Below are 18,658 nucleotides of genomic sequence, written 5' to 3'. Positions count from 1 at the left end.
AGGAGACAGGGTAGGAAAGGATGGCTCTAGATGGTGATAAAGTGGTGATTCTCAGTGGGGGCCATTCCACCCCCCTCCCCCAGGGAACATATAGCAATGTCTGGTCACAAGTGGAGGGGTGCTACTGGCATCTGGAGGGTGGAGGCCTGGTTGCTACTAAACATCCTACAATGCACAGGACAGGCCCCACAACAAAGAATTATCCAGCCTAAAATGTCAGTAGAGATGCTGTTGGAAACCCTGCACTCAAGCAAGAGGTCATCTCATTGACCCCTCTCTTTAGGAAAGGATCCTTGGCTAGAGCGATATTGGTTATAGGTGAGCTGAGTAGAGACCATTCTGAGTTTGAGGGAAGAATACATTTAAAAAAAATTATTTTATTAAGGTCATAATGGTTCTTAACTGTGTAATTTCAGGTTATTTATCAGTTTGTTATTTATCAGTTTCTCTATAGACTGCATCATGCTCACCACCAATAGTCTAATTTTTATCCATCACTATACGTATGTGCCCCTTTACCCCTTTCACCTACCCGCCGGGCCCCTTCCCCTCTGGTGACCACTAATCTGTTCTCTTTGTCCATGTGATTGTTTATTTTCCACATATGAGTGAAATCATGCAGTGTTTGTCTTTCTCTGTCTGGCTTATTTCACTTAACATAATACCCTCAAGGTCCATCTATGTTGTTGCAAATGGGATGATTTTTGTCTTCTTTATGGTTGAGTAGTATTCCATTGTATACATACCACATCTTCTTTATACATTTATCAGTTGATGGGTACCTAGGTGCCTCCACGTCTTGGCTGTTGTGAATGATGCTGCAATGAACATAGGGGTGCGTAAATCTTCCTGAATCGTTGATTTCAAATTCTTTGGATAAATATCTTTGGAGTAGTGGGATAGCTGGGTCCTATGGTATTCCTGTTTTTAATTTTTTGAGAAATCTCCATACTGTTTTCCGTAGCGGCTGTGCCAGTTTGCATTCCTACCAGCAATGTATGAGGGTTCCCTTTTCTCCACATTGTCTCCAACATTTGTTACTTTTTTGTCTTGGTAATTTAAGCCATTCTGACAAGTGTTAGGTGATGTCTCAGTGTAGTTTTGATTTGTGTTTCCCAAATAATTAGTGATGTTGAACATCTTTGCATGTGCCTGTTGGCCATCTGTATATCTCCTTTGGAAAAATACCTATTCATATCTTCTGCCCATTTTTTGATTGGGTTGTTTGTTTTTTTGTTGTTTAGGTGTGTGAGTTGTTTATGTATCTTGGAGATTAACCCCTTGCCGGATATACGATTTGCAAATATTTTCTCCCAGTTGGTGGGTTGTCTTTTTGTTTTGTTCATGGTTTCCTTTGTCTTGCAGAAGCTCTTTAGCCTGATGCGGTCCCATTTGTTTATTTTTTGTTTTGTTTCCTATGCCTGAGTAGACATGGTATTCAAAAGGATGCTGCTAAGATGGATGTCAAAGAGTTTACTGCCTACATATATATATATATATATATATATTTTTTTTTAGAGATTTCATTTTTCCTTTTTCTCCTAAAGCCCCCTGGTACATAGTTGTGCATCTTTAGTTGTGGGTCCTTCTAGTTGTGGCATGTGGGATGCCTCCTCAGCATGGCCTGATGAGCGGTGCCATGTCTGCGCTCAGGAGTCGAACTGGCGAAACCCTGGGCTGATGAAGTAGAGCGTGTGAACTTAATCACTTGGCCACGGGGCCAGCCCCTACTGCCTATATTTTCTTCAAGGAGTTTTATGGCTTTAGGTCTTGCCTTCAAGTCTTTAATCCATTTTGAGTTAATTTTTGTGTATGGTGTAAGATAATGGTCTACTTTCATTCTTTGGCATGTGGCTGTCCAGTTTTCCCAATACCGTCTGTTGAAGAAAGTTTCTCCATTGTGTATTCTTGGCTCCTTTGTGGAAGATTGGCTGTCCGTAGATGTGTGGGTTTATTTCTGGGCTTTCAGTTCTGTTCCATTGGTTGGTGTGTCTGTTTTTGTGCCAGTACCATGCTGTTTTGATTACTATAGCTTTATAGTATATTTTGAAGTCGGGGATTATGATGCCTCCAGCTTTGTTCTTTTTTCTTGGGATTGTTTTTGCTATTTGGGGTCTTTTGTTGTACCATATGAATTTTAGGATTCTTTGTTCTATTTCGGTGAAGAATGTCACTGGGATTCTGATTGGGATTGCATTGAATCTGCAGATTGCTCTGGGTAATATGGACATTTTAATTATGTTGACTTTTTCAATCCATGTGCATGGACTATCTTTCCATTCCTTTATGTCATCTTCGATTTCTTTCAATAATCTCTTACAGTTTTCAATGTATGAGTCTTTCACCTCCTTGGTTAAATTTATTCCTAGATATTTTATTCTTTTTGTTGCAGTTGTAAATGGATTGTATTCTTGAGTTCTCTTTTTGCTAGTTTGTTATTAGCGTATAGAAATGCAACAGATTTTTGTAAGTTGATTTTGTATCCTGCAACATTGCTGTAGTTGTTATTTCTAACAGTTTTCTGGTGGATTCTTTAGGATTTTCTTTATACAGGATCATGTCATCCACAAACAGCAAGAGTTTTACTTCTTCACTCCCTATTTGCACTCCTTTTATTTCTTTTTCTTGCCTAATTGCTCTGGCCCAAATCTCCAGTACTATGTTGAATAGGAGTGCTGAGGGCGGGCACTCTTGTCTTGTTCCTGTTCTCAGTGGGATGGCATTCAGTTTTTCCCCATTGAGTATACTGTTGGCTGTGGGTTTGTCACATATGGCCTTTATTATGTTGAGGTACTTTCCTTCAATACCCATTTTATTGAGAGCTTTTATCATAAATGGATGTTGGATTTTGTCAAACGCTTTCTCTGAATCTATTGAGGTGATCATGTGGTTTTTATTCCTCATTTTGTTGATGTGGTGGATCATGTTGATTGATTTGTGGATGCTGAACCATCCCTGCATCCCTGGTATAAATCCCACTTGATCATGATGTATGATCCTTTTAATGTACTGCCGTATTCGGTTTGCCGATATTTTCTTGATGATTTTTGCATCTGTGTTCATCAGGGATATTGGTCTGTGATTTTCCTTCTTTGTGTTGTTCTTGTCTGGTTTTGGGATCAGGGTGATGTTGGCCTTATAGAATGGGTTAGAAAGCATTCCATGGGAAGTGTACATTTTTAGAAGCTTATATGTTTTAAAATGGAAATGCCCTTTTATTCTGGACAAAGCCATAGGAAAAAAGCCAGGCAAACTGTGGCCTTATGTGGGTACTTTCAAGACCTGTGTCAATGGCCTGTGAGGTGCCTGCAATTCTCGTACCAACTTGGCTGTTTTATGCATCTGTGCCTTTGAAAATCTGTGCCCCTTGCCAGGAATTCTCCTTACACCTTCAAGGGCTTGACTAGCCCGACTTCTCGTTGAGGAACACCCAGTCACTGCCTCTTGAAAGCTTTCCTGGACTGCCACATGGCACTGAATGTCTGTTTGTGCTCCCATTGGACTAGTTGAGCCCATTTCATCACTTGCCACCTTACAATAAAATGACTAGTTTCAGTGTCTGTTCTCTACACTAGAACGGAAGTTACATGAAGGGGCAGAAGTGCCTTCTCCATCTTCGTGGCTCTCTGTGCCCAGCACATACCTGGTACAGGGTAGGCCCTGTGAGTTTCACCGAGCTAAGGAGGTGCTTGAAAAGGGTAGGGTGGAGTCTTAAATGCAATGGCTGTCCTGACATATTTAACAAAAATAACACGATTAAACAACTTGCTTGTTGGGTACTTACCAGTGCAAGTCATCCCCCGGGCATTTGCACACGTCATCTCGTTTAATCCTCACAACCACCGTAGAAGGCAGGTAGCAATTATCATCATTTTCCAGATGAGGAAACTGGAGAGAGAGTGACATGCCTGCCACCAGAAATACAAGTGGCAGATCGGGCCCTCAAATCCAGAGCCTGCATGCGTACCCACTGTGCTATGCTGCCCAACGGGGCTGGTGGACTTCTCTGCCTCCTGGATGCCCCCTTCTGTGCCAGCCCTGGAGTGCGGTGCTAACGACTCTGGAATCTTGAGGAGCCAGAAACCAAACCTGAAGTTCCTCCACTGGCAGGAGAGGTTTCTCCAGGTTTCTGAGGCCCTGTGAGGATGGGCAGGTCCACCTTCAACTCTGGAGAGTTCAGATCTCCAGTGGAGAAGCCAAAGAGAGTGACTGGGGGAAATCCTTTAATAATGATGGGTGTTTCTCTTTGATGCCACAGAGGAGTTTGTAAAGGTTTGAAACTATTTTTATTAACACCAGTTGCTGTGTCAAGGCACACCTGTCTATCACGTTCTATGGCTGGGTTCTTTACATGTCAAAGTGGACTTGTCACTCTGGCATAGTGTGTTTGACTTGCTGAAGCCCACAAAGATAACATGACCCGGGAGTCTGTGACAGGGCTCTGGAGCTGGAAGGTCTAATTAAAATCCCAGCTCAGTCAGCTAATCGGCTTGGGGCAAGTTAATGAACCTCACTAATCTCGTGTCTTTATCAGTAAAATGTGGATGAAAATTCTGACCTTGCAGAGTTTTTATAACAATGATGCTTGTAAACAGCCTAACTCAGTGCCTGATACATGGCAGGCACTCAATCAATGTGCGCCATTTTTATATTCTTTTCACAGATGGGCAAAAGGAGTAAAGATTTGAAAGAGGAGGTTTATTTTCACTAAATCACAGTCCCCACAATTCTGGAAAGTATGCACTAGCTCGATGAATATTTGTTGATTGGTGGTTGCATTATCAGTGAGCCCTGTAGAGGGGCTGGCTTGGCCGGGCGGGGAAGAATGGCTTTTATGTAACTTGCAACACATATGCTGTAATTCTTTGCAGTTTTATGCAAAATCCTGAGACTTTGATGCTGCATTGACCCTGAACTGGGCTACCCTTTAGAACTCCTCCTTTCTCTTCAGCATCCAAACTGACAACTTCCCGGAGGTATTTGCACAGCGACATCATCATCACAGGGGCTGCCTCATGCTGAGCACCTGCCCTGTATGGGGGCTTTCGATCACCACCTCTGCAGTCCTCACTGCAGCCCGATGAGGAGGCCATGCTAATCCCACTTGACAGAACAGAAAACTGAGGCCAGAGGGTAAAATGACTTGCTGGAGCCCATGTACCCGGAGAGTGGCGAGACGTGGATTTGAACACAGGCCTAACTCCAAGGCCTCCATGTTTTCCATTCTTCAAGCTGCAAGGAAAGAGAGGGAAGAGGCGCTGTCATTTGAGGCCCAGAAAATCCAGCAAGTCAATGAAAAGGGATGAGGCCCCTTTCCCATGGTGCTTCCTGAGGGAAGAGCAATGGTTTTCGGAAAGACCCAGCAAGGTCCATGGCAGGTGAGGAGTATGCTTTGACAGGAGGTTCGGTCCTCAGGCCCCTTCTCCATGTTCCAGGACCCCAGGGCCCCTCTCCTGGCCTCTTCAACCTGCAGTCCACAGCCTGCTCTCAGCTCCCTCTGTCTCACTTGGAAGCAAGTACTTTCTCTCCAGGGATGAGTCAAGTCCCCTTGACCTTAAGCCTGAACCCCCTGAGGGCTCTCTCTGCCTATTCGTGTCCATCCTGGATGGGCAGCTGGACTAGCGTTTCTCCAAGTACATTCAACAGCTTGATAGGAGTTAAAGTAGTAAGATTTTGTTGTTAAGACTGTTTGGGAAGCTGTGATTAAATAAGAGGAAAAAAACTCTTTTCTACACGACTTCTAAGGGCTTTTAATATGCTAACCAGCTTTATTAAGACCCTAAGAGAAAGCGATAGAATTTTCATTTCCCAAATTTATTCGCCCAAAGAGACTTTTGATCAAGGCTCTTTGGGGGTTAGAACTCTGCCCTAGACAAGCCCTGGGAAGGAATCTAGTACAAGATAAGGATTTAGAGGTGAGTTCAGGAGTATTTTAATCAAATCTAGAGAGAAGACCGGAATTAGAATAAATTGTGATTGCTAACAGCTAACTGTACTTAGATGTTTATTTCTTCATCAAGCTTTAGCTATAAGGGGAGCTCACTCTATATGGTAATATATTTTTACTGTTCATTGGTTAAATAAAGTTATTTCAGTAGTAAGTTTTTATTTTAAAATGGTAAAAAGGAGAAAACAATGATAATTCCTAGTCCAGGGGCAGAATATCCAGAATGAATGTTCATTTTTCTTTTTTTGGGTAACAAACTAATGATTATCTTGAAAATCGGATCTGTGAATCCACATGTATAAAGGGGCATGTAACTATCACCCCTCATCCCTGGCAGCTCCTGGGGGGTAGGGATGTCTGCTCATTTTGACCTTCACTCCCTGTAGGCAACGAAACTCCATGGACTACTGTCTGCTCACTCATTCCTCCACTCACAATTATATTGTAGGCAACTCTTAAACATTCTCACCGCAGTTGAGTACCAGAGAACAATTTGGTTAGAGGGGATAACTCTGCTTGGTGACAATTCCCCTATGGTATAGACGAGGAAGTAAGGATGCAGAGTGCTCAGCCACTTGGCCACCTTTATAGAGAAGGTTCCGGCAGGCAAGGGATTAGAACTCAGATTGCTGGCAACAGTAGACGCCGCTGCTCTAAAAGATCCTGCAGTGAATAAGAGAAATACTGCCGAGGATGCTAACTCTGGATATTTCCAGCAGCTTCAGTCAACTACTGAGAAAACAACGCTGATCTGCTAACTAAGGTGATATTTTGGCAGGCTCGGGAGATGTGGATTAGAGGAACCCAACCCAAACCTGAGCTTTGTGATCTGCCCAGTGCCTCTCTCCATCACTCTTCTCCAGCAGAAGCCAGGGTAGCCGAGATGAGCCACACTTGGGAGGCTCCCCCAGCTGCCTTGGCACTGGAGACACTCATGTCAGTCCTTGCTTGTTCTGGGATCTCATCCGGGTGAGGCTGGCTCAGCTTTCTTCCCAGGGAGGGCATTTGAAGGAATTCCAAAGAATATGAATAAAGATCTCACCAAGAGGGACTGGTCTTCAAGGGATGGGTAGAGTGAATGTCTCAAAGAAGAACCCAACACAGAACCCCCATCACGGATTGTCTGTGATGGGTGATGTTGGTAAAAATCCACACATTTGTTGCTGGACATTATTTAAATCTCAAAACAATCCTGCAACTGGGGTAGAATCTTCATTTCACAATTGAGGAAAGAGAGGCTCAGAGAAGTTGAGGAGCTTGCCCAAGGTCACTATGTACTGAGAGGTAGACCAGGGATTTGAACCCAGGTCTTCCGGAGGCCCTGAGGACAGGCTTTCTGTTAGACCAGAGTCACCTGACCATTGTGTGGCATTTTGTAATTTTCAAAGGACTTTCACTTATATTTTATCCTGCGAGGCTCACCACAAACCGATGAGGTAGGAAGGGATTTGCCAGATTAGCGCACAGGCTCAGTGTGTGAAGTCACAGCCCAAGGTCATTGAGCCCAAATCCGCCCTAGCAGAGGTCTTGTCTCTACTGTCCCAGCTTGGTCTTCTTACTCTCCACTCACTCTCAGCCACCACTCCCCAGTGCCCTTTGGTGAGTTTCTCAGGGGCGTTAGTTGTCTGGAGAATAACCAAGGTTGAACATAAATTATTTCCTTCTCCCGTGTCCCCAAATAGAGGACTAGCAGTAAGTAAATGTACAGTGATTACTACGCATTTTATATTATTTCAGTTGGTTAAAGCACACGATGGCCCTGTGAAGTGCCTGCTGTTATCATCCCCACTTCACAGTTGAGGAAACCAAGACACACAAAAGTCAAGTCACTTGTTCAAGGTCAAAGAGCTAGTGAGTGGTGGAGCTGGGATGCTGACCAGGCAGACGGGCTCTAGACAAGCCGCGGAGCAGAGAAGTGAGAGCGAGCCACAGCGCACTCAAAATCGCTCCTCTTGAGGCTCCTAAGGGTCTTTCAGACCAATCCTCTGCCCCAGGCTGCCTTGTCTGGAAAGCGTCCCACAAAGACGGAGTGCTTGCTGCCGATTTGACTGGAATTCTGGAGATAGAACAACCGCCTATTTCTCGGGGAGTCTAGAGTCACTCCCTCCTGCTCCTGCCACCCGCTGTGAAGTCCCATATGTAGATAACAACCTGAGACGTTGCTCTTGCCATGTGTGGTGTGGAGTTGGGTTGGCGTGGGGATGGGGGTAGCTGAGCTGTCATAACTTAAGTGTGGTAATGCATCAGTGTCCCGGCTCCACCGTCAACGGCCCTCCATTCCCCCCACTCCCCGTGCCCACAGTCTAGACCAGGGCTTGCCAGACTCTCTCCATTACAAGGATTACCTGGAGGGCTGGTGAAAAGTACAGACACTCAAGCCCTTCCTCTGAAGATTTTGGTTTCATAGGACTGGGGTGGGACCTGGGTCTAGATAGTTTTAGTCTCAGACGGCAGTCATCAGTCAGTTAACACACGCTTGTGGTGTGCAGACCCTAGCTGGAAGCTGCAGATTCAGACTGAATAGGACTCAACCCCTTCTCTCGACGAGCTCAGGGCTTAGAGGGGTACAGACGAATAAACAGATGAGGGCACTTTAAATCAGGGCCATGGCGGGAAGAGCACAGGGTGCCGGGGGAGCAGGGAAGGCTGTCTAACCGAAGCCAGATGCTGCAGCGGGAGGAGAGCCTAAGGCCCCGAGGTCTGACTCAGTGCACGCTCTCATCCTGAGATGAACGGGGTCTTTGAGCCGACTCCATTGGCCAACTGGAGGGCCCCCACATTCTGTCCTCTCTTGCTTCTGGATCCAGAGATCGCCTGTTGATGGCCTAGGAAGGCGGTGGAGGGACTCGGTCCGAGACTCCTTCCTCCAACATGACCCCTTCCACTTCCCAAGCCTCACGCTTGTTTGCTTCATACATGACCCTTACTTTTCCCATGGGTCACATTTTATCCCCACTAAACTCCATTTGGTTTCCTTCTCATGAGCAGCATTTCTCAGCTCAAACGACAGGCTGGCTTCGATGGATGCCTTTGGCTGAGGTGGAGCCAGAGTAGACCCTGTGGGGTCAGCGCACCTCTCATCCCAACCCCCTCCCCAACCCCAAGCCCCGCTCTGGATATTTCTCTGAAAAGGCGGGCACAGATGACATGCCACTGGGCTGTGGCCTTCTGGCACTTCAGGGAGGGGCCAGTCCATCTGGAAGAGGTTGTCTGGTCCTCACCCCTGTGTCACAGAGCTCAGTGGCTCTTAATCCTCTGGTGTCAAAATCCAATTCATCCTGCTGGATCAGGTGCTGTTCGAGTTCCCTAAGACCCTTGAAGAAATCACAAGAAGGGAGGGAGGAGAGCTCTAGTCTCTTGTCAACTGGGGCAAGTTTGGGTGATTAAGCTGAGAAAGCAAAGTCCTTTTGGTCCAGAGGATTATTTTTGAGGTGTGCTGGGAACCTAGAAGTAACTTATTGCCTGGGAGGCAAACCAAACCCAAGATGACTCTCAGGTAATTGCCTGCCTCTCCTTCTGCCAAGCCAAACTCCTTGGTATATAAAGGCCAGTCTCCTCTGTCATCCCCATCCACCATCTTCATCGCTAGCTCACTTCCAAGCTCTCTCATCATGAACAGACAAATCAGCAAGAAATCCTTCAGTGGCGGGAGCCAGGGCTTCTCCGGTCGCTCCGCCGTGGTCTCTGGCAGCAGCAGGATGAGCTGCGTGGCCCGCACTGGGGGAGCTGGCAGAGGGGCCTGTGGGTTCCGGAGCGGAGCAGGCGGCTTTGGCAGTCGCAGCCTCTACAACCTGGGTGGCAACAAGAGCATCTCCATCAGTGTGGCTGGTGGCTCCCGGGGTGGTGGCTTTGGGGGAGGGCGTGGCAGCTGTGGCAGTGGCTTTGGGGGCGGCTATGGAGGTGGTTTTGGGGGTGGCTTTGGTGGTGGCAGAGGAATGGGAGGTGGCTTTGGAGGGGCAGGTGGCTTTGGTGGAGCTGGTGGTTTCGGTGGGCCTGGTGGCTTTGGTGGGCTTGGTGGCTTTGGTGGGCCTGGCGGCTTTGGTGGACCTGGTGGCTTTGGGCCTGGTGGCTTCCCTGGGGGAATCCAGGAAGTGACCATCAACCAGAGCCTCCTGCAGCCCCTCAATGTGGAGATCGACCCCCAGATTGGGCAAGTGAAGGCCCAGGAGCGGGAGCAGATCAAGACCCTCAACAACAAGTTCGCCTCCTTCATCGACAAGGTGAGAGCAAAGCCCAGACATGTCGTGGAGGATTTGGGCTGCCCGGGGGGTTGGTGTAAGAAGATGCCAGTGGGATCGGCCAGCTTGGAGGCAGGGGTGCCGGCTTCTTGTCCTGAGTCCACCTTGGCCCCTACCAGCCAGGGAGCATGCCTCTCTTGCTCTTCGGGCCCTGTTTTCCCACATGTGCAGCAGGGGAAGGATTCCGGCTCCTGATTTCCTTCCAGGGATAGGACCAGGGGAAATCAGGTGAGGGTCCAAACACGCTCGTATTTCCCATTGTGAATGGGGCCTTAGCCATGAAACTAGCATAGCTAACTTTCAGTTACTCTTGAAAAGCAATTGCTTGATAATCTAAACCAGCTGGTAATCAAACTTGCATCAGAATGGATGTTGGGCCTCCTCTCAGTCATGACGGCTGACTTACCTTCTGAACGGTGCCGTGCTTCAGCCAATGTGAAGTCAAGCTGTCCACGCTGGGCCAGGGGAGGAAGGGCGTGCTGGGTCTGGGGAACGAGGCTGGGATTTGAAGTTAAAGCTAGGTCAGCCGTAAGCCAAGTAACTGAAAGGGGAAACGACTAAGGAAAAGTTAGCCCTCGTGGATTGTTTTCACTGTCTGTATGGAGGGAAAACGTTTTCACTTGAAAAACAATGGTAAACAACTTTATTCATGCTGACCTCCTTTAGCTGTATTCTGAGGGAGGGGACCCCAATAGACTAGGACGGTGCTGGGTTGGACTCTGAGCTTTGTCACCTTGTAGCCATGTCACTTTGGCAACTTAACTAAGCTTCTTGAGCCTCAGTTTCCTTAGGTACAAAATGGGGTCATAACGCCTCCTTTATAGGGTTTGTGAGCACTAAGTGAGACACAATGTGGGAAAATAGTAGGTATAGAGTAAGCACTCAATATGTTCTAGCTCTCCCTTTTCTAAAAGCTCATCCTTCCCAAATTCTGAAAAAACAGAGGTGATTGCAGATTGAGGAATTGGGTTCATTTTCCACGTTTCTACTCTTTGGGAGTATCCTGCCCAAAGCAAGAGGCTGACTCGTCTTCTTCCTCCCCTGATGCAGGTGCGGTTCCTGGAACAGCAGAACAAGGTCCTGGAGACCAAGTGGAATCTGCTCCAGCAGCAGACCCCGGGCTCTGGCTCGGGTCCCCAAAACCTGGAGCCTTTCTTTGAATCCTACATCAGTTTCCTGCGCAGGCAGTTGGATTTGGTGCTGGGGGAGAGAGGGAACCTGGAAGGAGAGCTGAAGAACATGCAGGACCTGGTGGAAGACTTCAAAAAGAAGTGAGGGCTCCAACCGGGGAGTTTCCCCTTCCGGGGGATTAGCAGGGAGGTGCGGCCCCAATTTGGGATTTCAACTGTTCCAGACTGCACGTTCAGTCAATACTCTGGGATAGATTTATTGAGTGAGGCATGACCAAGCAGAAGGGGGTGAAGGGGTGGAGACCGAAACTTCTGCGTGGCTGCTGATGACAGATTTTTCAGTCTCCACGTAGGCTCCCTCCTACTCCAGCTGGGACGGACAAGAGAGTCCTCCCAGAGTTCAAAGCTCTTTAGGATGGAGAGCCCTCCACACTTTACTGTACATAGGAATCACCATGAAAGCTTGTCAAAATGCATATTCCTGTGCTCTAGTCTTAGATAGTCTGAAGCCGCAGGTGTGGGGCAGGCCCCAGGGGTCCAGCCCCCAGGGATTCCAAGAAGACAGTTCAGGGCCACACTTTGCAAAGTACTCTCTCACTGTGTCCAGTCCCATCCCATTTCTGCAGCTTCTGTCAGCCTCCGCCTGCATGTTTGGGGTTGTGATTGATACTCTCTGAGAGTGGTACCTCTGTGAGAGGAAAACAGGGCCTCTCAAGGTGGGGAGGGAGCTCCAGACATCCCCGGGGGTCAAGACCCAAAGGGATGGGCACGCCTGCTCCGGGGAGGCCCCATTCCTACTCAGCTGCGCAAACCCGCTGGGCAACCACTCTGTGGCAGGCTCCGTGCTGGGTCCTGGGGATCCAGTGGCAACTCAGATTCACGTTGCCCAGAAACCTCTTCTCTCCTAAAATCATTCCATTCTTCAATCCTCATGAAATCCAAACTCTTGGTGGGAGATTTTGGTCATTAACAAGCAGGAAGACATGAGTTGATTCTTATCACAAAATCTTGTAAGAAGCAACTCTAATGAATGAAAAGAGAAAGCAGAGGCAGAAACCTTGGTCTGAGCAAATACTTCTCTGGGTCTCAGGTGGGCACGTTGTGCTTTGAGAAGTCTTTCTGGGCCGAGCAAGTAGTTGGCCTCCTTGACTTCTTCCCTGACCCTGTCTGCCCACATCTCAGCCTCTCTCGGGGACTTAGAGGAGGAGGGCGAGGCAGTAACGTGAGCCCTGAAAGGCCTCTAGGCAGGACTGGCTACATAATTTGGGGGCTCAGTGCAAAATGAGAATGCATGGCCCTTGTTAAAAAATTATGCACTTTCAAGATGGCGCCAGCAGAGCATTACACCAAGTGTGAGGACCATCTGAGCCCAGGGACCTGTGTAAGTGCCGGGGCCCACGCCTGTGAAGCTGGTCCTGTCTCCCGGTGAGGAGGTTCTGCATGAGTGCTTGGGATCCTCATCTTTTTTGTTTTTTACTTCTGAAATGTCGCCGTCCATATATGTGCCTCTTTCTGTCCCAGGTACGAAGACGAGATCAACAAACGCACGGCGGCAGAGAATGAGTTTGTGGGGCTGAAGAAGGTGAGTCAGCGGGGCCGAGCACCTCAAGGCTCCCCTTCTGGGCACTGCCCCCACAGGGAGAGAGCAGACTGTGCTGTGTGTGTGGTTTACATTTTCTCTACATTTTTGGAAATGAGGTGTTTGATGAAGGAAGTCACTCTGAGTACACTGCTGGCAGGGAAGGCATCTTACAACGTGACTAATGAGCCGCTTAGGAATGTGAACTAATAATAAGCATTTTTGCATAGTATTAATCAAAGCTTTCAGCCTACAAATGTACGCTGGATGTTATTAATAATAATAATCAACAAATACTCGCAGCCCGTTTAAACCATTTATCACAAAGGCGAAGCAGTGAGAGGAACACCTTTGTTTCTATTCTGGAGGTTGGGTTTTCGGTACTATATAACCAGTTATATATTAGATAAATGTGATTTTTCTACGCTTACTCCATGCTGGCTAATATGGTTTGTATTTTATTAAAGAATTGGGGTTTGATTGGTCAGAGCAATTAAAAGGAAGAAAACCATGTTTTCCTTCTTTTAAAAGGGAAGATGAGAAGTCACAATTGGGGGGTGGGGCAAAGAGAAGAAATGAAGACTTAGGCAAGAGCTGTGGGGCTAGGGGAGCAGAGGTCGCTGTCTTGGCTTTCCGACCACCCTCCTCGCCCCGCCCTCCCCAGGAGGTGGATGCAGTCTACATGAACAAGGTGGAGCTGCAGGCCAAGGCGGACGCCCTCACAGATCAGCTCAGCTTCCTGAGGACCCTCTACGAGACGGTGATTCCCTTCCTGCTTTGCCAAGCTCCAGAGCCCTCCTGTCTGCATCTTCCCAAACGTGCTTCCCAAGCGGAAGTTTAGGGGACAGTCAAGTGGCAGAACACTCACAAAACCAGCAACAGGGCTCAGACCTCAGCCCCGCCCCACACAGGAAATGCTAACTTAGCTCCCCAGCCTGCACAGACCTGGCCCACAGGGCCTGGGTCCCTCTCTGTCCTCAGCCCATTTTCTTCTACACCCTCTCCCTGGCTCCCATCCCAGTATCACAGCAGTTCCTTCGGAGTGCTCCTGCCTACTGCAGGCCCACGGAAACCCACCCAGTAGGCTTACTGGCTGATACTCTCAGGCCGACACCTGATTATATTTGAGCATTTCCTTTTTCCTTTAGCTTTGTTGTCTGGCATCCTTTAGGTTAGGCTAGGCCTGCAATGCAAGCTTATTTTTCTAATGTCCCAACCCCTGGCCCCATCACTGGGGTATCTCTGCTAGCAGAAGATTCTTGAACTTCATTCCCTGCATCCCCTGGGGTCAGGGGATGGTGAAAATGACCATCCATGTTCTCCGCAGGAGCTGTCCCAGATGCAGAGCCACGTCAGTGACACGTCCGTGGTCCTCTCCATGGATAACAACCGCTTCCTGGACCTGGACAGCATCATTGCCGAGGTCAAGGCCCAGTACGAGGAGATCGCCCAGAAGAGCAAGGCTGAGGCTGAGGCGCTGTACCAGACCAAGGTGGGAGCCCGCCCCTTGTCCCCACATTCTACTCTTAGGTCCCACTGACCTTCATCAGGAATGCTCCAACACTGTGCAAGTCATGTTGATCGGTTTCTCCTCTGTCAGCTTGGGGAGCTGCAGAGCACGGCCGGCAGGCACGGGGATGACCTGAAGAGCACGAGGAGTGAGATCTCCGAGCTCAACAGGGTGATTCAGAGGCTGCGGGCCGAGATCGAGAGCGTCAAGAAGCAGGTGGGTCTGGGCTTAATGGAGAGATCCTGGAGGTCTTCTGGGCCCCAGGGAGAAGGAGAAGCAACAGCTGTGCCCCTGCCACATGCTTTCTCTGTCCTTCCATGGTGTCCTGTGTGGAACAGCATAGTCTCCGGGACACTCCACTCTCCCAGGTGATCCTCCTGGAGCCTGGGCTTCTTGGAAGACTCCCTAAGGAGAGATGGTTGCTCATTCTGGTTTACCCACCAAATCTTACAACTGTAGGGGTGGCCGCAAACACTCAGCTCTCAGGAGGCGCTGCCCTCAGTGAGCTATTTATCACACCCTTCACATAACCTCGGTGGCTAATTCATGCCACTGGAAGGAAGTGATTAGGCAAGGGAGTTCTCTAACAGTCTTAAAAAAGGACTACTCACCAGACCACTACTACCTTTACCAGCAAATCAGGGTTCCTTTTCCTGATGAGACCTGAGTTAATTTCAATGGGCCGAAGATGAATGAACCAATTGCAAAACTGACTTCTGTTTTCTGAGCATGCTCCACTGGATTTCTAAGGAAGGGAAGGGAGGGATGATGGATGGGGAAGAGATCTCCTCTCAGAAAAGATCAGCTATTTGTTTCCTGGTCACTATGCTAACCAGTCTCCCACCTCTCTCTGCCCCAGAGCGCCAACCTGCAGACGGCCATTGCGGAAGCTGAGCAGCGCGGGGAGATGGCCCTCAAAGATGCCAATGCCAAGCTCCAAGGCTTGCAGGCTGCCCTACAGAAGGCCAAAGATGACCTGGCCCGGCTGCTGCGTGACTACCAGGAGCTGATGAACGTCAAGCTGGCCCTGGACGTGGAGATCGCCACCTACCGCAAGCTGCTGGAGGGCGAGGAGTGCCGGTGAGTGGCCGTGGGGTCAGCATTCTCCAATACGATTTGAGAGTGAGCTTTGACAATGAAGAAAGAGGACAAGATGATAAGGAGAGGACAACTCAGACAAAGGCTAGGGAATCTCCCGAACAACAGAGTTTAGGTTTCAAGCCCCACTATTGTTTGTCAATCAAGATCAACCAATTCTTCAATTTACCATGGACATCAATATGCTATTACATACCTCTGTTGATCCTTACTGTGTGCAATGTGTAAGAAAAAGGGCTTTGAGGTTATGACAAAAGTTATAGTGTTGTCCTCCGGAACTTTCTGAGATCATGAAAATGTTCTATTATCTGCGCTAATACAGTAGCTGTTAGCCGCTTCAGCACTTGAAATGTGGCTAGTGCAACCGAAGAACTGAGTTTTACATTTAATTTAATTTTAATAAATTTAAATAGCTTTATGAGGCTAGTGGTTGCCATATTGGACAGCTTAGTGTAGACAGTCCTGCAACCCCCCCACCCCTGAGGCTCAGGCCATACAGGAAGGTCGCTGATACACACCTATGCTGGAAAAATAACACAACATCAGGCAGCAGATAAGCAGACATGCAAAGGAGTGTCAAGAATGGAGAGATCTCTCTGCTGACTGGCTGCTCCATGCATCCCGTGTTCAGAGCCTCTGTCCCAGGTGGCTCCCACTCTGATGGAGGAAGTAGAAGTCAAGCGTGAAAAGGACACTTAAGGATTTCTTAGGAGTCTTTGTGAAAAGGAGGAGAAGTGAAGATGGTGCTACGTGTGTCGGGAGTCGTGGGATGAGGAGGGAGTGGTTGACACCAGCGGGGCCACGTTGGCAAAGTGCGCAGACACATTCCGCGTCTGCTCCGATGCGTGGACGCGCCTGCTCCGTGAACCAGAGCGAGGCATAGGGAGATGGGCAGTGTGGGCAGGACATTTCAAATTCGTCATGTGTTGAGTGTCAGTCCCTCGCACATGTTACCCACCCATCATCGTCACCAACCCCGCCACCCCAGGAGGGCTCACTGGGGAAGGCTTCCTGGGAGAGAAAAGTCGGAAATAAAAAAGCCAGAGCTGGGTAGAGGAAGAGGGGAAGAGCACGCATGCTAAGATGGGAAGACGGTCAGCAGGGGAGGAGAAGCGAGGAAGTGCTAATCAAGTGGGAGTTGGGTGATGAGCAGTTTGCCTGGAACAGATGATCTGGGAACTAAGGGAAAGATGATGGGAAGATGGAGAAACACAGCATGGTTGGTGAAGCTTCGGGACACCTCAGCGGCGCCCCCCGCCCCCTCCCCCCACCCCGAGAGCAACCTCCTTTCCTGGGGAGACCTGGTCATGGAAACAGACTTAGAATAGCCTTCCTTCCCCCGGGAGCTGGACCCCTAGTAGGGCAGACGGGAGGACACAGCGCCCAAGGCTTTGAACCCTTAGCTCTTTGGCTAATGGCCCATTGCAGAAATAACCCACATCTCCTTCTCTTCCTTTGTAGGATGTCTGGAGAGTGTCAGAGTGCTGTGAGCATTTGTAAGTAGCCCTTCAGAAATTTTCTCCCTGGGTCGTAAAAAGGGCAACTAGACACATCCGGCTTTCAGGCAGGACATCCTGACCCATGCAAGGAAGCTGGGCCACCAAACAGCGTCTAGGGGCTCAGGCCGTGGTCACTCACTCTGCCCCTGGTGTGAGCTGGCAAACTGTCAGGCCAAAGCTAAAACTGCTGTGGTCTTGGGGAGCTCCCTAGGTTGGAGACCCAGAAATTTCTGTGGATATTGCTGCCTCTTGTTCCTGGGAAAGGACACTAAAGGGCCGGGCTCACTCTCATTGTTTAACAACTGAGGCCTCAGAGAAGTTGAGCATCTTCCCCTACGTCACACAGCCAAGCAGGATAGAGCTGGGCTACAGACCCCGGTCTTCAGCCTTCACTGAGTGCCTGTTCTCCTGCAGCGGTGGTCAGCAACGTTACCAGCACAAGCGGCAGCTCTGGTGGAAGCCGTGGAGGCTTTGGAGGGGCCAGCAGCAGCAGCGGTGGCTACAGAAGCAGCAGCAGCAGAGGCGGCAGTGGCGGCTACGGAGGAATCAGTGGTGGTAGCAGCAGTGGCTATGGAGGGGTCAGTGGTGGCAGCAGTGGGGGCAGGGGCAGCAGCGGAAGCTACCAGAGCAGCAGCAGTGGGAGCAGGCCCAGCAGCGGAAGCAGCAGCTCGGTGAGCCAGAGTGGCTCCAGCTCGGGCGGCATTCAGACCTCTGTAGGCAGCGGCTACAAGTCTGGCAGTGGAGGCAGCACCAGTATCCGCTTCTCCCAGACCACCAGCTCAAGCCAGCACTCCTCCAAATGATCCTCCGGGGCCAGATCTCCATGCGCCCCGCTTCCCTCTCAGCCCGCAACAGCACTTCCCATTCTCTGCTTGGCATCAAGGAATGCCAACCTCATCCTGGCTTTTTCCCAAGTTCCCTGGAGAAGGGGCTGACCTTCTTCCTGGATCCTCCATCCTCAAGACCTCTCCTGGGCCAAGGAGGTCCAGCTGCTCCTCTGGGATGATTATGCCCCTAGATGAGCCCCTGCGATGGCCCCTGATGTTGGAAAGCAACACCTGAGCCCAAACCAGTGCCGGCCTTCCCAGCCTGGCTCGCTCCACTCTGGCCCGTGTCCCTCTCTCTGTGGGAGGTGATGGTCAGAAGCCGGCATGTTTCGGCCCCACCTGAGGGGGCAGTGCAGTGTGGCCAGCGCTGGAGGGTGGATGGTCAAGATCTCCGGACTGTTGGTTCCCAGGATGCCCTCCTCACATCTGGGTATCATACCCTGACTTACTTCTGTCCTTTAATTCCCAGCTGTGGATCCCCTGGTGATGATTTTGCTGCACTTTTTTCCTCAATAAATTGCACTGTATTTCACCTTCTGGTGTTTGGTTTTCATTCAAGGAGTCACAGAATAAACTGAGGCCCAAGAGTGGAGGGAAATAAGGTGTGATTGGGGGGTCTTCCAGAAGTTCAAGGACACTGAAAATCTTGGCGTCTCCTTTATCCATTTGCTTGGTTCTTGTGATAGGTCTGCCCAAGAGCATTTATCTTGCTTAAGCGGGGACTCGTCACCCCCAAGGAGGTCTTCCCGTCCACCCTCCTGCCTCTGAGCAGGCCTCCGGGGTCCAGTCTCGGAAGAGGAGGGTTTTGCAGTTCACCGAGGGAATAGATT

The 18,658-nt window shown here is 49.3% G+C and overlaps 1 protein-coding gene across 1 annotated transcript; it reads left to right on the top strand.

Moving 5' to 3' along the window:
• The first annotated feature begins 9,528 nt into the window (after positions 1-9,528).
• On the top strand, positions 9,529-18,360 carry KRT76 (keratin 76). Its single transcript, NM_001346241.1, is given in 9 exon segments — positions 9,529-10,167; positions 11,236-11,456; positions 12,837-12,897; positions 13,559-13,654; positions 14,222-14,386; positions 14,495-14,620; positions 15,264-15,484; positions 16,964-16,998; positions 17,416-18,360. Coding segments are annotated over 9 exon segments (1,923 nt in total). The 5' UTR covers positions 9,529-9,558; the 3' UTR covers positions 17,805-18,360.
• The last annotated feature ends 298 nt before the right edge of the window (positions 18,361-18,658 follow it).

Source organism: Equus caballus, chromosome 6 (genome assembly GCF_041296265.1).
Source record: "Equus caballus isolate H_3958 breed thoroughbred chromosome 6, TB-T2T, whole genome shotgun sequence".
In the NCBI taxonomy this organism is placed as follows: Eukaryota; Metazoa; Chordata; class Mammalia; order Perissodactyla; family Equidae; genus Equus; species Equus caballus.
The sequence above is the reverse complement of the archived record's forward strand: the minus strand, read 5'-3'. Positions and strand labels throughout refer to the sequence as shown.